The sequence below is a fragment of the Gossypium hirsutum genome, chromosome D02 (genome assembly GCF_007990345.1).
Source record: "Gossypium hirsutum isolate 1008001.06 chromosome D02, Gossypium_hirsutum_v2.1, whole genome shotgun sequence".
Taxonomy (NCBI): domain Eukaryota; kingdom Viridiplantae; phylum Streptophyta; class Magnoliopsida; order Malvales; family Malvaceae; genus Gossypium; species Gossypium hirsutum.
In genome coordinates, this window is record NC_053438.1 from 10,201,045 (window position 1) to 10,224,991 (window position 23,947).

At 33.6% G+C, this 23,947-nt stretch overlaps 1 protein-coding gene across 5 annotated transcripts; it reads right to left on the minus strand.

Moving 5' to 3' along the window:
- Positions 1-8,394: 8,394 nt before the first annotated feature.
- LOC107910457 (uncharacterized) lies at positions 8,395-22,666 on the minus strand. Of its 5 annotated transcripts, none has more exons than XM_041088418.1 (5): positions 13,923-22,666; positions 12,547-12,643; positions 9,317-9,437; positions 9,155-9,196; positions 8,395-8,656 (listed from the first exon to the last, which is right to left on the minus strand). In XM_041088418.1, exon 1 carries the CDS (start codon positions 21,997-21,999, stop codon positions 20,650-20,652), a length of 1,350 nt encoding a protein of 449 aa, XP_040944352.1. In that variant the 5' UTR covers positions 22,000-22,666; the 3' UTR covers positions 8,395-8,656; positions 9,155-9,196; positions 9,317-9,437; positions 12,547-12,643; positions 13,923-20,649. The 5 variants fall into 5 exon arrangements, with proteins under 5 accessions (XP_040944352.1, XP_040944351.1, XP_040944348.1 ...); XM_041088417.1 differs by having other exon boundaries at positions 9,317-12,378; XM_041088414.1 differs by having other exon boundaries at positions 12,547-22,666.
- Positions 22,667-23,947: the final 1,281 nt, after the last annotated feature.

The window sequence follows — 23,947 nt, forward strand, 5'->3', positions numbered from 1 at the left end:
TTATGTCCTTCGGGATGGGGCCTTCAAATTCATTGGAAAAAAGCTCAAGGATGGTGAGCTTGTCGAGTTGGACAATGGTTGTTAAAGAAGGCATAATAAGGGACAGGTCAAATATTCTGCAACTCATATAGTTTTGTCTCTGTTTTTTAGGATTTTCATGCTAAATAACTAGAAAGCATACGTTTTTTTAACTATTATTGTTATTATTCAGTATGAATATGAACAAGCTGCAAGCTTGTATTGGTACACAAGTAAAGCTTAAATTACATAGTGATTAGTATCGTATGTAAGGTCCATTCAAGGAAGTGTGTAAGCTGCAAAGTGCGAACAAGTAGTCATAATTAATAACAAGTTTTAGAAACTAAAAGATTAGATGAATAATGTAGCAATGAAATTATAACTGACCTCCACACTTGTATCTGATCGGACGGTTGGCTATGTTGCATCGTTTAGGGATTGTTATGGCGATTTCTGGCTTGATTCCGGACGATTTAAGCAGTGTTGGAGAGCATAATGGCACTGAGGTAGCTTGGAATTAACAAGAGATGCTATAGCTTCTAGTTTAATGAATTCACTTTAAATTGTAAATACTATTGTAAAATTTTTAGTATTTATATTTGGTATATAAATATTATCCCTTTTTAAAACTTTAATCCAAATATATGTAATATTTTAATTTGTTAAGTTTATGTTTTCTATGTTATGTTAATATCTAATATGATGTTAATATCTAATATGAGATATATTCAAATACATTTTAAAATAAAATAATACAAATGAGTTAAAAGTATTAATTAAAAATAAAAAATAATTTTTAAAATAATACAATTGTGTCAATATCTAATTACAAATATTTAATTATTATATTTAAATATTTAAATATAGTTTATATGTTCTAATTAAATTTAATAAATAATTAATATTAATTACCTAGAAATATTTAAAATTAATATTATATATTAAAATATTAACAATAAGTTATAATAAATTATTTTTTGTATTTTTGCTAAAATATCATAATATTAACTAATTTAAACATTATTTAAATACATATTTGTTACTTTATAACATCATGTCTAAAATGGACATTTTATTTTTCAAAAGCATTTTTTGACAGCAATATCAAACACTCAAATTTTTTAAAAGCACTTCTCAAAAGTACTTTTTCACAGCACTTTTCAAAAGCATCTTTCAAAAGCAATAAAGAACTGACCTTTAGTAGCAAATCTGTTAGGGAAAAGTGTGGTGGTGAATAAGGTATATAGAAACTGTCTCTTGAAAGTACAAGATTGTGAATTTCCAGCAGTTCTCATGGAACTTTCTTTACATAAATTCAACTTAATACTTGGGATGGATTGGTTGTCTAGACATCGAATAATGGTGGACTGTAGTTTAAAGAGAATTACCCTCAGAAACTCTATTGATGGAGAGATAATTGTCATTGGAGAGATATCTAGTTGTCTCTCCAATGTCATATCCACTACTATAGGTAGGAGAATGGTGAAAAAGGGTTGCGAAACTTACTTGGCTTATGTACTCAACACAAGAATAGTAAATCCTAAATTGGAGAGCATACCTACAGTAAGAGAATATCCAGATGTATTTCCTGAAGAATTACCAGGGTTATCGCCTAAAAGGGAGGTTAAATTTGCTATAGAAGTAATGATCAACACCACACCTGTGTCCAGTGCTCCCTATCGTATGACACCTATCGAGTTGAAGGAATTGAAGGTCCAACTACAAGAATTATTAGATAATGGTTTTATACGCCCTAGTATATCACATTGGGAAACATTTGTATTTTTGTTAAGAAGATGGAACAATGAGATTATGTGTGGATTATCGACAGTTGAATAAGGTTACTATGAAGAATAAATATCCATTACCGATAACTGATGGTTTGTTTGATCAATTAAAGGGGGCTAATGTGTTTTCAAAGATTGACCTTCGATCAGGTTATTATTTCCTGGTTATGCTGTTTGGACTCACAAATGCCCCTGTAGTATTCATGGATTTGATGAATAAGATTTTCCAACCATATTTAAATCAATTCGTGGTAGTATATATTGATGATATCCGTGTGTATTCCAAAACCAAGAAATATCACGATAAACATTTAAGACTAGTATTGCAAATTCTGAGGGAGAAATAATTATATGCCAAATTAAGCAAATGTGAATTTTGGTTAGGTGAGATTGCATGTTTGGGCCATATTGTGACCGCTGAAGGGATCCGAGTTGATCCTAAGAATATTAAAGCTATTTTAGATTGGAAACAACCTAAGAACACAACTAAAATTCAAATTTTTTTAGGACTGGCTAGTTATTATCAATGATTCGTGAAGGGATTTTCAATTACAGTTTCCCCATTAATTAAGTTACTTCATAAGAATGCCAAATTCAAATAGAGTGACAAATGTCAGGAGAGTTTTGAAAAATTGAAGGCAGTTCTTATTGAGGCACCTGTTTTGACACAACTTGAATCAGGAAAAGACTTTGTGATCTACAATGATGCATCACTTAATGGGCTAGGGTGTGTTTTGATGCAAGAAGGAAAGGTGATTGCTTATGCCTCTAGGTAATTAAAATCACACGAGAAGAACTATCCAACTCATGAATTGGAGTTGGCAACTATAGTCTTTGCATTAAAAATATGAAGACATTATTTATATTATGAAAGGTGCTATATTTATACCGATCACAAAAATCTAAAATATTTGTTCACTCAAAAAGAGCTTAATTTGAGGAAAATGAGGTGGATTGAGTTGCTTAAGGACTACAAATGCATTATTGACTATCATCCTGGAAAAGCAAATGTGGTAGCTGATGCATTGAGTAGAAAATCTTTATCAGGTAATACTTGAAGTTTTAATTACTAATTAAGTGTTGTAAATCGATTAAATGTGTGATTGCTAATCAATTTTTCTTATGAATAGCTTTAAAAGCTTTGAATGTGGATATGAAAATGATTGATGATGGAGCTATAATAGCTGAATCGAGATTTAAACCGACTTCACTTCAACAAGTGAATGAGGCACAAGAAAAAAATAACAAATTGGTGACTTGATGCAAACAAATTAAAAAGGGAAAAGTGAAAAATTTTGATTTGAATAGCAAGGGTTACTTATATTTTAAAGGAGGTTATGTGTTCCTAACAATAAAGAGTTGAAAAAATATATTCTTGAAGAAGCACATGATAGTTTTCGTGCTATGCATCCTGGTAGTACCAAAATGTATCATAACTTGAAGGTTCATTATTGGTGGCCTGGTATGAAGAAAGACATAGTTGACTTTGTGACTAGATGCTTAACTTGCCAGTAAGTGAAAGTCGAGCATCAAGTTCCATCAAGGTTGTTGCAACCAATTGCATTATCCAAATGGAAGTGGGATCGAATTACTATGGACTTTGTGGTTGGTTTACCACTTACATCGAGGAAAAATGATGTTATTTGGGTGATAGTTGATCAATTGACAAAGTCAGCCCATTTCTTGCCTGTGGGAACTGATTATTAGTTAGAAAAGTACACAGAGTTGTACATTAATGAGATAGTGCGACTTTATGGTGTGCCTATCTCCATAATTTCCGATAGAGGTCCAAGATTTATTTCAAGATTTTGGGTGAAATTACACGAAGCCTTAGGTAGTCGATTGAATTCCAATACAACTTTTGATCCTCAAACGAATGGACAATCTAAAAGAGTTATCCAGGTAATTCCTCATGAATTTTTTTTAACTTTTTTTAATCTTGAGAATTCTAATTAAACATATGTATTGAATGTAGGTGTTGGAAGACGTGTTGAGAAGCTGTGTGTTAGAATTTGAAAGCAATTGGGAAAGATATCTTCCGTTAGTTGAATTCGTATACAACACTAGTTATCAAGCAAGTATTAAGATGACACCATATGAGACACTTTATGGAAGGAGGTGTGGAACTCCTCTTTGTTGGACCGAACTTAGTGAAAATAAATCAGTGGGATCAAAATTAATAAGAGAAACAGGAGAAAAGATGAAGATGATCAATGATAAATTGAAAGCTGATTTAGACAGACAAAAGTCATATACAAATTTGAAGAGGAAAGATATTGAGTATGAAGTTGGAGACAAAATCTTTCTCAAAGTATCTCCACGGAAAAAAAGTATTGAGATTTGACAAAAAAGGCAAGTTAAGTCTAAGGTTTATTGGTCTATACGAGGTCATTGAGCGTATTGGTCTAGTATCCTATAGATTAGCTCTATCTCCAGAATTGACTAAAATCCATGATGTGTTCCATGTATCAATGTTGAGGAGATATAGATCCAATCACTTACATGTCATTACAATTAAGACCATTGATATTCAAACTGATTTAACATACGATAAAGAACCGGTAAAAATTTTAGCTCAAGAAATCAAAGAGCTGGGAAACAAGATAATTCCTTTTGTGAAAATTTTGTGGAAAAATCATAATATTGAGGAAGCTACTTGGGAAAGCGAAGAGGTGATGATACAACAATATCCACAACTATTCGACTCAGGTAAATTTTTAAAAAACGAAATTTCTTAAGAAGTAAAGAATTATAATGTTCCAAAAATTTTGGTGTTGATATTAATATTGTTTTGAGGTACAAATAGTAATTTCCTAAGAATATGAATAGTATTTTGCATCTCATGAACAATATTACCCGTATAATATTAGAGGAATTAAATTAGACATTGAAAAAACCGTTAAATTAAAGAAAAATACGAGTTGAAAATCTGGGTATAACCTAGTTTATAATTGAAATAAAATTTGAAGGGCTTAAAGTGAGGTTAAAGGAGATGACCTATGTATTCTATTGAAATTAAAATAAAAGATGGAGGATTTAAGGCAAAATTTATCTTTTAGTTTAAGGATATTATAAATTGAGAAAGGTGGTGAACAGTGCAGAAAGAAAATGAAATGAAATTGTTGCCCTTGGTCATTGGACCATATTACATTCTAGTTTCTTTGAAGCTAGTATAAGCTTAATTTTTGTACGTGCTCAAATGATTTTAATTTCCTTAATTTTTATTGATTAGTATAATTATTGTTATTTTACTAGAACTTGAAAGAATCAATTAGCAAAAAGGACTTTTGTTAAGATGATATATATTCTTGAAAGATTGAAGTTTTAAAGTATTGTTGGATTATTTTTGTGAAGAATGGTGATTTTGAAAATATCAATTTATATGAATTGGTATTTTGAGTTAATATATGTATGTGTACATGTGAATGTGAAAGAAAATTTGATTGAATTATTTCTTTGAGGTATTCTGAAAATATGTTATATAAAAGGATTCTTGAAAGTTGAGAGGTTTCAAATATTAAACAAAATGAAATCATTTGGCATGCTAATAGGAAGAGATTGTGCATGGAGTGTTGGACCATATGTTAGCCTCTGTGTGAAGGTGGATGGCTTATTATAATAATCATTGCATAATCATTACTATATCTAATGTTATGTGATGCGAGTTTGAACTGTATCTATTATTGTTATATATCCATGATTTAGAAATATTTCAAGAGAATTATGTGTTTATTTAGTATTTTGTTGTATAATGTGATTTATGAATTATTCTCTTGCATTTATGTTCGAATGTTGTTAAATAGTTTAATATTGGATTTTTCTTTTCCACGCATAGGTCGTGGATTGGAGCAGTGAAGATAAAAGTACTGGATTCGCACAAGTTAAGAGCCACATACATCGGCATTACTTTAGGTGAAAATTCAAGTCACTCTTATTTTATCTTATATATATTTGGGTATTTGTACATGCACATGAGTTTAACGTTATGAACCTAAAATCATGATAGTATCTTAGAAATGGAAGTTGTATTACTAAAATTGGTATTGTGAGTGTTTAGTGTTTCATATGGCAGTTGAATTGTGAACTTGAGATGCCGAGAACATTGAGTATGTGTGTATATGTGATAAATATAAGTGTATGGGATTGGTTTTCTTGCAAGGAAAAAGGATTATATGCAACAGTGATATAATCGCTTTCCAATAGTTTAATGCCACGTCAATACTTTCAGGATTTTCATTTGAATTTAATTTTTTTAGGGTAAAAATATCAAAATACTGATGTGACATTAAACTATTAGAAAAAAATAATGTATCGTTATTTCATACGCTTGCAGTTGTAGGGAAACTTTGGCAAATGGATAATGATTTGTAGACGTTCTTTACCATTGAATGTGGCATAATGTTGTAAATTGCAAATATGATACATTCAGTGGGATTGGCAAAATTCATAGATCAGCCCAAGCCAAAAAAGATAAAGAAAAAACTGAAACAAAAAATCCCATCGTTTCGAGGAATTAACATAATTTGAACAATACATTGATAATGTTCTTTTAAATATTTAATCACATTTGCAATGAGATACACATTAAGTTGCCATACCCCTAAAATTTGAACAATACATTCAACTTTCCTTTAGTTAAAAATTAAAAAGCACTTTAGAGAAAATAATAATAATGTCAAAAGTAACAAACAATACCTAAAAAATTCAAACGGTTGACCAAAGTCAAGGGCCCACGTACTAGGGATAAGAAATTATAGAATTAATTTCTCAAATTCTTTTATCCAATCATGTGTTCTTAATATAAATAAATACAATATAATGATTTATATAATAAATATTTATTTTATTTCTATAAAAACTATCATGTTTGAGATAATTCCAGCTCACAATAGAGGTTGTTGAAAATCCTAGAAAAAACATGATAGTTTAACATCAACAACCCCTGCTTGCACACAACTTTCAATTCCATCAAGGATCTAGCAACATAAGAATTGTGAAAAGATGACAAAGAAAAAGATCAGAACAAATGTGGTGACAGACGATTGTTATGAAGGGGCTGAGAAGAATAAAAATTATAATATAGAAGGCAAGTTGTAAAGAAAATTTTAGTGTGCTAAACGATCCAAAAGTTCCCAAAATGAAACTTTGAATCTTCTATTTATAGCCTTTCTAAAATAATTATCCCAAAAAATGGTTAACAACCGACATTTTCTATAGAACATGGGAAAGAAGTGTATTATTTCACAAAAATGTGTTTATGAATTGGGTAATAAGAGTAATGAAAGAGGAATTACAAAAATGGTGGATATAATAATAATTTCATGGATACACTCATGTAACTCATTTTAGCAAGGAGAGTGTTACTTACAAACTTAATTGTAAGTGCGCAATTTGATCAGCGAAAAGACAAAAACATTTGCACTCCAAACAAAGGTTGAGTAAAATTTTTAACAATATCCGTATTTTAACCTAAGTCTTGCTCTCCAAAACATCCCAACAATGGAGCAGACCTAAGAATCATGCCAACCTTCTTAAGTCTAGCTCCACAACCTTCTCAGCATGGAATGAGTCTGTAAGGAACGATATTTCCTACCACTATTACTTAAAGGAAATGTTAATAACAAAAAATGAATATCTACATTTTACCTGGTAATTTTTCTTTTTAAAAGAAAAGAAACTCTCACGCATGAGGCATAATATGGAATACTTCAAAAGCAAATTGCATCATGTAACATTTTAGGGGAAATTACCTAAGCAATTCTAAGCCATAACAAGAGTACTACTTAAATTAGTAGTACCTGAGCAAGTTATGTGAGCTAGTGACATGTGGGCAAACAAAATGTAAACAAGTATATATGAAACCACTTATGTGTATTTTAAAAAAAATGATTAAATACTAAAAGAATACATTAAAATTGAATTTATATATGTATTTATTCACATAAAATATATATTTAATGATATGATATATGCAAATAAATAAATAAATAATGATAAATGTTATAATTGAGAATTTTTCAATCATGCATCTAAATGATAAAAACTTACTTGATAAGGAACATTTTAAAGCTAGCGAGACACGAAACCAACAGGAGGCAAAGCCAGTAAGATGCTAAGCTAGTGAGATCAAAGCTAGCGCAGAGTGAAGCTAGTGGGACCGAAACTAGCAGGAAGCGAAGCTAGCTGGAAGCAAAAGTAACGAGAGGTGAAGCTAGCAAGGCACGAAGCTAGCGGGATAAAATCTATTGAATCTAAAACTCTTATTACGAACCAAGTCTAAATCCAAAGCAAGAAGATAAATGCGAACCATATTAAACTTATAACTCCAAACATGAACCCAGACTGTTGCCTCAGCATAAAAACCGTACAAGTAATTTAAACATGAATCAAACGTATTAATATACATAATGAAACATCATGTAACTTTTAGAGCATTATGATAAATGATCAAAGGTAAGTGTTATTTTCTTTAGAGTTGAATATATAAAAAGACATTTAAAATATATCAAACCTCTAAATATATGTATATAATAATTATCAATTTCAACAATTCTTAATATCTAAAGTTGTATCTCCTCCAAAAGCACAATTAACATTCAAGATTTCTTTTATATCAAACAAAAGAAAAGAAGTATATTCACAGATCACAAAAGCCTGAAATACTTATTGACGTAGAAAGAGTTGAATCTGAGACAGCACAGATAGCTTGAATTGTTAAAAAATTATGATCTGATTATCGACTATCATCCAGGTAAAACTAACGTGTTAGCCGATGCCCTGAGTCGAAAATCTCTGTTTGCCTTAAACAGAAAGGTTAAATAACCAAAAACGAGTATCTACAGTCGGCATACCTGTGTCCAACAATCACACATGAATTAGAGTAACATAAATGAAAATCAGAGTCGCCAAGGAAACAAAGTTTGCAACAGCAGAGAATGATAAAGGCAGATACTAAGAATCATGAAAAGCCCTCAGATCTCATAGCTATGATGGGTCATTTGCAGTTTTTTAAACTCGTTGATTTTCATTACGAGCCTCCACCAAATCAGCACCGAGTTGATATGAAGAAAGAGAGGAAATAGAGAGAGAGAGAAAGAAAAGAGCTGTTCTTCATATGAAACAAAAAAGAAAAAGAAAAAGATGATATTGGATGTTTGATGCAATTGCTGATAGCAAAGGTCCGAAATGAAAATCAGAAATAACTGCTCCATTTCAATGAGTCCTCAATCATTGGGCCAAACAAATTGCAGCAAAATGAATTTGTAAAAGCACAATTGTAGTTTACACATTAATCAATCAACAGTTAGAAAATATAAGCGTTCAAGCATTGAATGCTTCCTTCTAAATACCTCTCAATTCAATAAACTTAGGTTTTCCTTAGTCACTACCATCTGCAAGAAAAGCAGGCGTTACATTACATTAGATAGTGACATTACAATTGAAATTTATGAAGTGAATAGCAGCAAAAGTGAGACATGAAGCATTAAGGGAGATTAGCAGGAAACACTCACAAAGCACAAGGTGGGATTGAACATCGACGACCCTTGCTTGCAAACAACTTACAATTCCATGATATATGATCCTTTAGGGTCCTCCAAATACATGAAAACCTTTAGAAAATATTGGGCATACCTGTGTCCAACACTCACGCATGAATTAGAGTAATGTAAATGAAAATCTCATACACCAGAGAAACAAAGTTTGCAACAACACAGCATGATAAAGACAGATATTAAGAATCATAAAAGCCCTCAGATCTCAGAGCTATGATGGGTCATTTGCAGTTTTTAAACTCGCTGATTTTAGTTACGAGCCTCTATCATATCAGCAGCAATGTTGATATGAAGAAAGAGAGAAAGAAAGAGAAAAAGCTGTTCATCATATGAAACAAATATTGTAGAGGAAAAGAAAAGGAAGGAAAAGGGATGATATTGAATGTTGAATTGTTGATGCCATTGCTGATAGCAAAGGTCCAAAACAAAAATCAGAAATAACTGCTCCATTTCAATGAGTTCTCTATCATTGGGCGAAAAAAACTAATGCAGCAAAATGAAATTGCAAAAGAAAAAAAAAAGTTACTGTAGTGTTTAAACATAAAATGTTGAAAATTTGAAATATAGGATACCCAGATGTTCTACACATTAATCAACAAGCAGAGAAAAATCAAAGCATTAAATAAATATTCTAGCAAGGTTTATAGTAAAAAATGACTCAATTCAATAAAATTAGTTTTTCCCAACAGTCATTACCATCTGCAAGAATTATTACTAGGAATTAGACACCATTCCAGTTACCAATATTCCAACGAACTGCTTGCTCCAGAAGTTATATTAAAACAAGGCATGGACCTTGACATACATACATTATCAATAAAGGAATGGAGGTCAGAGAAATAGGAACAGTGAAACCCTCGATTGGGCCGATGAATCTAGATGGATTTTCTGAAACTTAGTGATTGCAATATCTAAAATAATAGAACTAAGACTAAAACAGTATACTTGAACACATACAACCAGCAAAGTCATCAACTACGGAACATCAAAGATCTTCAAATAAAATAAAACATATGGCAGAATGAAAAAAATGTCACTTGCGATGGATAAAACTTGTTGGAGCTTAGGAAGGCTCTGACACCATATAAATGCAAGTGACAGTGAAAAAAAAAAAAAGATGTTGATTTTATTCAATGGCAGCAAGCATATTAATACGTCAAAGAAGCCTAGAGATACTCCTCTTCTATAGGAGACTTATTTGCAGGTGATACTAACAAACAACAAAATTCAAAACAAAGGAAAACAGAAGCAAATTCAAAAAAAATGATAACAGAAAATTTCAAATAAAGGATAACACCAGAGAGTTCAAACACATGCTTCATAGAAAGAACCTGCAAATGCCCTCGGAGGCCAGACCTCAGAATAGTTTCATCAATTGTGACACTATTTCATTGAAGACTTTTCCACATCTACTACTACCGGTCTACCAGTGCCATCATTAATCATAAGACCATGAATTATATCAACAATAATAACAATAACAACAACAAAGAGGGAAGGAGAATAAGAATCACCAAAACCAATAATGACAAGTAGTTGAAAGGATGGAAGCTGACATTGATGCCATAGCAACCTCTCCACACAAAGTGTCCGAGGGCTATGAGCAAAATAATACCAAAGATTGTGTGGTAAAAGATATCTTCAAATTTGCCTTAAATAGTAGTCTCGTATAAGTCCTAGAATTAAACAGCATCTGCTCTGCACTTTTGACTAAGTAAGCCTGAAGACAATATCTGACTTCAAAAAACCTAAAAGTGAAATTAGAAAGAGCCTTCAGATCTCATAGTGATTTAGGATCTTTTATTTTTATTATAATATTTTATCATGTCAGTTCTATCTTATAATATCTATTTTAAATATTAGATATATTACAGCTTAAATCTAGGACGAGAATAAAATTTTATTTGCAAGAAAGCCTAGTAACTTTACTTCCAAGAAAGAAAGGCTATATAAATAAGTTGTAGGCTTTATAGCCATAATTATTGTTCTTATTGTTTTTCTTGAATCAATTGAAAAACTAGAGGTTTTCTATAACCCTAAGTTTTCTAGACTTGCATCTTCTTTACTAATCGTTTGTTCAGCCCTAATTCTTTCTATTGTTGCTGTTTTCTCCCCAAAACCGCATCACATAGCTATGCCAAAATCATGGACAGTTCACTGTAAAGGCATTCACCAATAGCTCTTAACACACCACCAGCAATAATAAATAAAATAAATAAATAGACACGCATACATACAAACATACATAATACGTATGTGTATATTGACAGAGAATAAAACAGGCAGTGTGTAAAAGCTAGAGATAAATTGAAACCCAGAACTGTTCAATCAAAACTGATTTTCCATCATTGGGCAAAATACAACCGGAGCTCAAAGAAACCCGAGGAAATTATGTAAAACCTTAAGCACATAGGCTACAAAGGATCTAACCAAGCTACAAAAATCAACCCTTAAGTTATAACAACTAAAAATCAGCAATTCAAAAAAAAAAAACAACCCTCAGATTTCATCAAAATTCCAATTCAACAATAGTGATGCTCATGACTTTCATTAAAAAAGCAATATGCATCTTCAGAGATGATAGGAAACGAAAGAACTACCCCATGCAACAACTTCTCATCATTGGCCATATGTCAGAGCCTTTGAAATTCATTTAAACATAGACTAAGAAGATAGTATCAAAACCAATGGCAGATCGAGTAGCTAGCTTCATTAGAACCACAATGAACAATAAGGATTACCAGTAACATATCAATTTTTTTATAACCACAGGTGTTCTCATCTGTTTTACGATCTAAGTCTGGTATTCAAGTAAAGCCCTCTATGACACCAAGATTCGAACTCAGTCCAAATGCCTGGGAAAGAAGTCCACTTCTACAACAACAATGACTCAAGGGCCAGATCATTCCCTTGAAACTTGTAACCATAAAATTTTCATTCACAAGAAATGTGGGTTTGAACTCAACTTAATCCAATTGATTTTATTTGAATCTCGCCTTTTGCAATTCCAATCGTCGTAACTGAGATTCAAATATCAACTTTAGCAATTCGACTAAATGTCAAAGCAGGTGAAGTTTATTACAGCATGCATTACATTGGATAGTGACATTACAACTGAAATTTATAAAGTGAATAGCAGCAAAAGTAAGAAGTAAAGCATTAAGGGGAGATTAGCAGAAAACACTCACAATGCACAAGCTAGGATTGAATGAATCTGAATATCGGCAACCCTTTCTTGCAGACAACTTACAATTCCATGCTTGAAATTCAATTATACAGGGATACCTGTGTCCAACATTCACACATGAATTAGAGTAACATAAATGAAAATCTCATACACCAAAGAAACAAAGTTTGTAACAGTGCGGCATGATAAAGGCAGGCATGAAGAATCACAAAAGCCCTCAGATCTCATACTATGATGGGTCATTTGCAGGGTTTAAACTAACTGATTTTCGTTACGAGCCTTCACCATATCAGCAGCCATGTTGATATGAAGAAAGAGAGAGAAAGAAAGAGAGCTGTTCTTCATAGGAAACAGAAATGGGAAAATAAAGAAAAGGGAAAAAAAGAGAGAGATGATATTGAATGTTTGATGCCATTGCTGATAGCAAAGGTCAGAAATGAAAATCAGAAATAACTGCTCCATTTCAATGAGTTCTCAATCATTGGGCCAAAAAGAATGCTGCAAAATGAATTTGCAAAAGCACAATTGTAGTTTTTAAACATAAAATGTTGAAATAAAAGAAAATACCCATGTCTACTATGTAGTAATCAATCAACAGTGAAAAGTCTGAGCATTCAAGGATTAACTTCCTCACTCTAAATAAGATGCCAGTAACATTTATACTAAAAAAACCTCTCAATTCAATAAATTTAGTTTTTCCTAATCGTCACTACCAATCGCTCAAGTTATTACTTTGAACCAAACACCATTCCAGTTACCAATAATCCCAAAGAACTGCTTGCTTCGGAAGTTGTATTAAAACAAGGCATGGACCCCGACATGCATGCATTATCAATAAAGGAATGGAGGTCAAAAAAATAAGAATATTGCAGCACTAGATCAGGCTGACGATTCTAGAAGGATTTTCAAACAGATTCGGAAACTTAGTAATTGTAACATGTAAAATCTTATGATATAATAAAATAAAACTAAAATTATAGCAGTATACTTAAACACATACAACCAGCAAAGTCATCAACTAAGGAACATCAAAGATCTTCAAATAAACCATATGGCGGAAAAAAAACATCACTTGTGATGGATCAAACTTTAATAAGGCCCAGACACCATATAAATGCAAGTGACAGTGATAAAGAAAGATGATTTTAATCAAAGGAAGCAACCATATTTATACATGAAAGAAGCCTATAGATACTCCCATTCTATAGGAGACTTATTTGCAGATGATACAAACAAACAACAAAATTCAAAACAAAGGAAAACAGCAGCAAATTCAAAATAAATGATAACACCAGCAAAATTCAAATAAAGAATTACACCAGAAAGTTAAAACACATGATTAATGGAAAGAACCTGCAATTCCCTCGAAGGCCATACCTCGGAATAGTTTCATAATTTGTGACGCTATGGGATTTATTGAAGACTTTTCCACATCTACTACTACCAGTGCCATCATTAACCATAAGACCATGAATTATATCAACAATAATAACAAAGAAGAGGGAAGGAGAATAAGAATCACCAAAATGAATGATAAGTAGTTAAAAGGATGGAGGCCAACATTGATGCCATAGCAACCTCTCCAGACAAAGTATCCGAGGGATATGACCAAAATAATACCAAAGATCGTGTGGTAAAAGATATCTTTAAATAGCAGCCTCAATAAAGGAATGGAGGTTAAAGAAATAAAAGCAGTGCAGCCCTCGATCTAGCTGACGGTTCTAGATGGATTTTCAAACAGATTCTGAAACTTAGTGATTGTAATATCTAAAATCTTATGATATAGTTGAATAAAACTAAAATCATAGCAGTATGCTTAAACACATACAACTGGCAAAGTCATCTATCAAGGAACATCAAATATATTCAAATAAACCATATGACGGAAACAAAAAATGTCACTTGCGATGGATCAAACTTGTTGGAGTTTAAGAAGGCTCTGACACCATATAAATGCAAGTGATGGTAACAAAGAAAGATGATTTTATTGAATGGCTATACATGAAAGAAGCCTAGAGATACTCCTATTCTATAGGAGACTTATTTGCAAATAACACAAACAAACAAAAAAAATTCAAAATAAATGATAACACCAGCAAATTTCAAATAAAGGATAACCCCAGAAAGTTCAAACACATTCTTCACAGAAAGAACCTGCAATGCCCTCGAAGGCCAGATCACAGAATATAATTATCAATTGTACTACCAGTAACATTGTTAGTCATAAGACCATGAATTATATCAACATTATTAATAATAACAACAAAGAAGAGGGAAGGAGAATAAGAATCACCAAAAACCAATGATGAAAAATATTTGAAATGATGGAGACCGAACCGCTCCGCACGAAGTATTAGAGGGAGATGAGTAAAATAGTACCAAAGATTGTGGTAAAAGATATCTTTAAAAGCAGTCTCTTATAAGTCCTAAACCTAAACACCATTCACTGTGCACCTTCAACTAAGTAAGCCTGAAGACAACATCCGACTTCAAAAACTCTAAAAGATCCAATAGAAAGAGCCCTCAGATCTCATAGCTACGCCAAAATCATGAACAGTTCACAGTAAAGGCATTCACCAATAGCTCTTGACACACCACCAAAATTAAATAAAATAAAATAAATAAGTAAATGCATACACACACACACACAATACACATATGTATATTGGAAGAGAGAGAGAGAGAGAGAGAGAGAGAGAGAGAGAATGAAGCAGGCGGTGTGTAGAGATAAATCGAAAACCAGAATGGTTCAATCAAAACTGAGTTTCCATCATTGGGCAAAATAAAAAAGTAGCTCAATGAAACCCAAGGAAATTATCTAAAACCCTAAGCACATTGATTACAAAGAATCTAACCAAGGTATAAATACCATCCCTTAAGTTATAACAAACAAAAAAGCTGTAATTCAAGAAAAAAAACAAGAAACTCAGATTTCATCAGTATTTGAATTTAACTATAGTGATTCTTATGACTTTTATTAAAGAAAAAAACAATCTGTATCTTCAGAGATGATAAGAAACAAAATGGCAAACAAAAGAACTACCCCATGTAACAACTCATCATTCGTCATATGTCAGAGCCTTTGAAATTCATCTAAACATATAATAATAAGATAGTATCAAAACCAATGACAGCTTGAGTAGCTAGCTTCAGTAGAACCAAAATGAACAATGAGGATTACCAGATAACATACCATATTTAATGCATTAGCAGATAACAAACATGGAAAGTACTGGTTCAGGTCACACAAAAAAAGAGTGACTCTCAAACAACTACCTTTTCAATGCTTCAAAGTATTCAAGAAGAGGAAGATGCTATAATTGATGAAATGGACACATGAAGGTCAAGGTCAAGGGTAAGGTCATTCCCTTGAAAAGTTGTAACCATAAAATCTTCTTTCACAAGAAATGAGGGGTTGAACTGAGCTTAATGCAATTAATTCTATTCAAATCTCACCTTTTGCAACTCCGATTTTCATATTTGAATCTCAACTGTGGCAAGTCAACCACATCTCAAAGCAGGAGAACTTTAGTAAGCATTCATGAGACAGTGACATTACAATTGAAATTTATGAAGTGTGTAGCAGCAAAAGTATGACATGAAGCATTAAGGGATTAGCAGAAAACACTCACAAAGCACAAGCTGGGATTTGAACAAATCCGAACATCAACAATCCCTGCTTGCACACAACTTACAATTCCATGATGAAAATCAATTATACAGGGATATAAACCTATATGAGCCCTCCAAATACATAAAAATCTTAGAAAAAATTTGGCATACCATTGTCCAACACTCACACATGAATCAGAGTAACATAAAAGAAAATCTCATACGCCAAGGAAACGGAGTTTGCAACAGCACAGCATGACAATGGCAGATATTAAAAATCATGATAAGCCCTCAGATCTCATAGCTATGACAGATCATTTGCAGTTTTTAAACTCACTGATTTTTGTTACAAGCCTTCACCATATCAGCAGCAGTGTTGACAAGAAGAAAGAAAGAAATAGAGAAAGAAAGGAAAAGGAGCTGTTCTTCCTACGAAAACAAAATTGAAGGGGAAAAGAAAAGAGATGATATTGAATGTTGAATTGTTGATGCCATTGCTGATAGCAAAGGTCCGAAACAAAAATAAGAAATGACTGCTCCAATTCAATGAGTTCTCTCAATCATTGGGCCAAAAAAAAGTAATGTAGCAAAATGAAATTGCAAAAGAAAAAAAAATAAAACAAAAATTCTAGTATTTAAACATAAAATGTTGAAATTTTGGATATAAGATACCCAGACATTCTACACATTAATCAACCAACATTGAAAAATCTAAGCAGTCAAGCATTGATTCATTCATTCTAAACAAGATTCCAGCAAGATTTATAATAAAAAAACCTCTCAATTCAATAAATTTAGTTTTTTCTGACAGTCATTACCATCTGCAAGAGTTATTACTCTGAACCAAACACCATTCTAGTTACCAATATGCCGAAGAACTGCTTGCTTCAGAAGTTAATATTAAAACAAGGCAGAGACATTGACATGCATGCGTTTTCAATAAAGGAATGCATGTCAAAGAAATAAGAACAGTGCAGTCCTCGATCAGGCTGATGACTCTAGATGGATTTTCAAACAGATTTTGAAACTTAGTGATTGTAATATCTAAAATGGTAAAACTAAGATTATAGCAGTATGCCGAAACACATATTACCAGTAAAGTCATCAACTAAGGAACATCAAAGATCTTCAAATAAAGCATATGGTGGAAAGAGAAAAAATCTCACTTGCAATGAATCGCACTTGTTGGAGCTTAAGAAGACTCTGACACCATAAAAATGCAACAGTGACAAAGAAAGATGATGGTTTTATTGAATGGCAGCAAGCATATTAATACATGAAAGAAGCCTAGAGATATTCCTATTCTATAGGAGACTTATTTGCAGATGATGCTAACAAACAAAAAAATTCAAAACCAAGGACAGCAGCAAATTCAAAAGAAATGATAACAGCAGCAAAATTCAAATAAAGAAATACACCGAAAAGTTCAAACACATACTTAATAGAGAGAACCTGCAATGCCCTCTAAGGCCAGACTTCGGAATAGTTTCATCTATTGTGACGCTATGGAATTACTTTGAAGACTTTTCCACATCAACTACTACCAGTGCCATCATTAGCCATAAGACCATGAATTATATCAACAACAAAGAAGAAGGAAGGAGAATAAGAATCACCCAAGACCTATGATGAGAAGTATTTGAAAGGATGGAGGCCGACATTAATGCCATAGCAACATGAGCAAAATAATACAAAGATTTGAGTGGTAAAAGATATCTTTAAAATTGCCTTGAATAGCAATCTCATACATGTCCTAAATCTAAACACCATTCACTCTGTACTTTTGACTAAGTAAGCCTGAAGACAATATCTGTCTTCAAAAACTCTAAAAGTGCAATTAGCAAGAGCCCTCAGATCTCATAGCCATGCCAAAATCATGAACAGTTCAACATAAAGGCATTCACCAATAGCTCTTACCACACCACCAACAATAATAAATAAAATAACTAAACAAACAAACATACACACATAATATGCATGAGAGAGAGAGAGAAGCAGATTTCCTCGGGTTTCATTGAGCTCCTATTGCATTTTACCCAATGATGGAAACTTGGTTTTGATTGAATGGTTTTGGTTTTCAATTTATCTTTAGCTTTTTCACACCACCAACACTAATAAATAAAATAACTAAACAAACAAACATACACACATAATATGCATGAGAGAGACAGAGAAGCAGGCGGTGTGAAAAAGCTAAAGATCAATTGAAAACCAAAACCGTTCAATCAAAACCAAGTTTCCATCATTGGGCAAAATGCAATAGGAGCTCAATGAAACCCAAGGAAATTATCTCAAAACCTTAAGCACATTGGCTACAAAAGAATCTAACCAAGCTACAAAATCCAACCCGTAAGTTATAACAACTAAAAATCCGCAATTAAAAAAAAACCCTCAGATTTCATCAATATTCCAAGTCAATGATAGTGATGCTCATGACTTCCATTAAAAAAAAATCTGTATCTTCAGAGATGATAGGAAACAAAATAGCGAACAAAAGAACTACCCCATGTAACAACTCGTCATTGGCCATAGTCAGAGCCTCTGAAATTCTTGTAAACATATACTAAGAAGATAGTATCAAAACCAATGACAGATTGAGTATCTAGCTTCAGTAGAACCAAGATGAACAATAAGGATTACAAGATAACATACTTTTTATAATTTATAAGTAAATAATAAACATGGATAGTACTAATTCAGGTTACAAAAGAAAAAGAGTGACTCTCAGGCAACTAAATTTTCAATGCTTCAAAGTAGCAATTTAAGAAGAAGAAGATGCTACAATTGATGAAATCGACACATGAAGCGCATCATAAAAGGCCTGATCAAAGTTTAACATACCTGTCCCAAAGCAAATACATTTTGCATTTAGGAAAGACAAAGCTTTATCTGAGTTGTTCCAAGAGAGGTATCAATGACTAGACCTAGCAACAAAGACTATGCATTTTTATGTTGTAAACTGCAAATACGATATATTCAGTGGGATTGGCAACATTCACAGACCAAGTAAGCCAAAAAAACTCAAACAAGACATCCCAATGAGAAAAACGCACTGCCAATCAGTCATTTTGCTAATTAATTAATAGAAAATTTGCATCAAGATTACAGCTGCTAAAAGCCCCGTGCATGCATCATCATTCTTCACAAAACTACAACCGTGTAAAAGAAGAATGACTTAAGAATCAAATATAAAAAATGGGTATTTTGCAAAAAGTGGTAGAAGGAAATGAGAAAGGCCTCAGATCTCATAGCTTTTGAAAAATCAGCCGCAGCGTTTCTTTCTTCTTCTTCTTCTTCTTTTTTTTTTTTTTGCTAGGGGAAGTTCCTCCAAAGCCTTTTCACCGCTAATCGTATGTAGGTATGTACATATGTGGAAGGAGGTGATGGTGATGATAGAAGTGAAGGTGATGGCCGGACTGCGTCAGTAAAAGATCCGGTGATGAAAAAAAAAAAAAAGATAAAGCCGCTATGGCAGCAGCTGCTGAATGACCTTAGCTGTACATCACATCGCCAAGCAATTTATCATGAGTTATTGACAGGAGCCAAGTGAGAAAAGGCCGGGAGGATTATCCCAATAAAACTTTGGGTCGGGATTTTGTTCAATTTCGAATCAATTGAAGGCTTCATGAGTTAGCTTGAGCCAGGTAATTTGTTGGGCTTTGAGTTGTCTTCTCTCTTTTTTACCCTTTCTTTTAATATAATAATTTATGATTGCAATTTTGCAATAACAGTAATTAATTGCCAAAGAAAATGGAGAAGAAAATTGAATTTTAACTTGTATCCGAACACGAGTACAAGGATATGATTGTCCAAAGACTTAAAATACATAAAATTAAAAATTAAAAAATCTCGAAACAAATTGAACATCTCGCCAACCTTCATAACCAACCAAGTCCTAGTAACATAGGTCTCCAGTATACACCAACGTCCATACACACTTAGAAGTAGGAATAGCAGTCACCATTAATGAACATTGAGCCTGATGAGTTTGGTAGAGAGTTGGAACATGGAACATGAACAAAAACACACATCTCAAAAGAATTATGATGATGAAAGATGAAAGCATTCTATCAAATACCCTGAAAATAAACAGCCTCTCTATGCAAAAAGGGGGGAAAACACCTCCACCAGACCTTGCTTATGGTCGGAGCCTTGCACACCGGGTACAAACTTTATTATTATTCTTCTCTTAAAAACCCAAACTGACAGTTTTATGCAATAATGCATAAACAAGGAGAACCTTTGCACAAAACTCTTCTAGCTAATTAATACCAATTCACAAAGAGCAAAACAAGTACATACAAATTGTAAAAAGTCATGCATATGTTTGCACAATAAAAGTAGGCATCATCATTTTTCAGCTTAGTCTGCCAATTCTATGTGCAATACTTCAGGATAAGAATATAGCAGCTTAGGAACAACAAACTAAATTTGCATCCAGGCCTGCCACTGTAAAAGAATATAAGAAGTTTGAGGTAAATATCACTTGGTTTTAATCAGCATCCAGTTCCTTTCGCTTCAACTCTAATGCCATTCGCTCATTCTCGAGCTTCATCCTCTCGTTTTCCATTCTCATCTTTTCAAGCTCACGATCCCTCTTCTTACTAAATCTCTGCCACTTGAAACGCTGTTTCTCCAATTCTAGCATCTCAACTTGAATTTGTAGTTTCTGTTCTTCTAGCTGAAGCGAGCAAGACTCGATCCACTGCTTTTGTAACCAAGCTGCTCTTGGGTTTTCAGGTGGCGCTTGATTTATATCAGCTTGTGCAGGTGGTGGATAAGGAAAAGAATTTTTGTTGCAGTCCTGGGAGTTTGAAGAATTATGGAAACAAGCATCTTCATGGACCTGGACTTGTCTCGATCTCTTGGCAGAGCCCCCTAATACCCTATATATTCCCCTGTCATCCCCATGTGAAGCATGATTCTCCTCAAAGTCATCATGATCATCAGTTTCCATATCATCATCGTCGTCGTCGTCGTCGTCATTATCATCATGTCGATGCCTCTTTGCATCATCCTTCTCTTGATCATCTTTAATTCTAAAAGCCAACTGCAAGGAACGCTGCAATTGCGGATCATGAGGCAGATGCAATCTGTTCCCATTATGATAAGAACACATCTCCTCATAGAAAAGATGCTTTGAGCTTAAAATTTTCCTCACATCATCCTTTTCTTTCTCCGTTAAGTAATCTATAACATCCAAAAGTGCTGGGTTCTCGACAACCTGACAAGAAGTTCCCCTACCAAGCATATCATTTAGTTTCTTATACCTCTTATTCAGGTCATTGAACTTATCCTCACACTGCTGAGGTGAAACATGATAACTCCTTTCTGCCATGACTTTCGACACTGATTTCCACTTACCCTTCTTCTGTATTACAGCAAATTTCCTCCTCATCCCACCACCACAGCCCCCTGCAGCATCCTCTCCTATATAAGACACCGCAGTAATTAGAAGCCTCACCATTTTATCAGTCCACTTCACACGCTGCCACGGTGATCCCTTCTTGCCTTTACTTCCATCATTGTGACCATCAATACCCTCTTCCGTAAAACTAGGTTCATCCTCATCACTCACCGAACTTTTCCCCCTCTCCCCCTTGTTGTAATCCATCAAGGAAATGATTTGGTCAGAGTTCTGTATGTTCCCCATCTTGAGTGGAAAATCCTCATGAATAGAAGCATGAAGAGAAGCACCTTGGCGAGGGTTAGGGTGGTGGTGTTGATGTATACTATGAGGGTTTTGTGCATGATTATGAACTCTCATTGATCCTTGCAAGTCAAGGCCTCCAAAAGAACCCCCACCAGGAATCATTCCTCCTTGTGATAAATTTCCTTCCATTACTCTTTTTAAGCAAACAATTATATGTCATTCCATCAACTTATTTACTTTTAACCCTACTGTTACTTGTTCCTATCTGGGATTCAAACGCTCAACCCCTCCCCCCCCAAAAACAGAAAACATTTATTTGTTTTTCACTTGCAAGACATTTCCAGCTACCAAACAAACCAGTCACAAAGTCCCGAAATACCCAGCTCATCAAACTAAACAAACAGATTTCTATTACTAAGGACAAATCTCACAAAGAATATAACTTGATAGCCAAATAAAAAAAAACCCACCTTCAAGATCACGAAATCCTAACATTAATATTCATCTAACTGACCCCCCAAAAAGACCCCACCTAGCTTAGCTTAGCTTTACCAAATCTGAAATACCCAGAAATCAAAAATAGAAGAAGAAGAAGAAGAAAAGAACTTCCCTGAAATTAAGGCGAGAATCGTGCAATTGGAATCATGAATAATCTGCTCAGCCGGAGAGTTCCATGGAGGCACGATAAATGAAAAAAAAAATTCAGACTTGTTGGAAAAGCAATTTATAAGTGAGGGTTTTTGGTTATTTTTATGTCAAGTTGTCAACTAGCGTGTATGTAAAAGTTTGGATTTAGCTAAGTCGAGGACTTTGTGTTTTGTGTGGAGGGAGGAAAAGCTCCCGATTGATTGCGTGGCAGGCCGACATTATTTATTTATTATGTTAAAATATGACATAGATATCTCTATTTTTTATAAATTTGAAATTATTTTTGTATTTTTATTGTAGGAAGTTAGGGTAATTTACTATTAAAAGCCTAATTTTTTTAAAATTTATCGAAATGGACCCAATATTTTATTATTTACCGGAATGGGCTCTTTTCCTCTAAATCGCGTCCACGTCAGCGCGATTTCAAGGGATGTGTCAACAAATCGCGTCCACGTCAGCGCGGTTTGCTAACGTGGCAACAAATCGCGTCCACGTAAGCGCGGTTTGTGTCCACGTCAGCAAAGCGCGCTGACGTGGACGCGATTTGCTGACGTGTAGTGCGTCCTGGAGACGCGATTTGCCCCGCACGTAAACAGTGCAACGGTCATTTTTTTGATAGTTGCCCCCCAATGGTCCAAAACAAACTATAAATACCCCCACCTTTTTTTTCACAAACTAATCCTCTCTCAAATTTTCTCTCAATTTTCTCTAAATTTCCTCTCAATTTGCTTTCAAATTCCTTCCAAACTTCTCTCAAATCCATATTCAATCTCAATTTTTCTCTCAAGTTCCTCTTAAATTTCTCTTAAATCCCTATTTTTAAATAATTTTAAAAAAAAATTATTTTTTAAAATTTTTTTAAACCGTAAAAATTTGTATAATTTCAGCAATGGTCGGAGAATTGACTCGTATTGATAAGCAGCACATATCGGTGGAACAAATGAAATTGGTAAGCGTTAAATTTAATTTTTAAATATTATTTAAGAATTTTTATTTATGCATCTTTAGATAATTATTAATTTATTATTTGTTATAAAAGTCTGTAGATCGGATATTAGAATGCAATATCCGGAATATGCATGCTCCTCCATCACCGTTGGTAGAGAACTACATGCGGGAAGCGAGTTTTTGGCACATGGCGACGGTAGGCCGGGGATGCAAGGTGGACCCGAAACTAATCAGTGCGTTGTTGATCAAGAGGTGGAGACCCGAGACGCACGCATTCCATCTTCCATGTGGAAAGTGCACTATCACGTTGGAAGATGTCAATCTGCAATTGGGATTGCCGGTGGATGGGTACCCAATCACCAGGTCTGCCCAATCTAGCGATTGGGGAACGGTGTGCTACGAGCTTTTGGGCGTTATTCCGAAGAAAATGGACGAAGGTAAGATCGAGATGGGCTGGTTACGAGACACATTCCCGGATCCGGATGAAGATTCAACCGAAATAGAAAGAATCTGATATGCTCGGGCATACATTCTTCAGTTA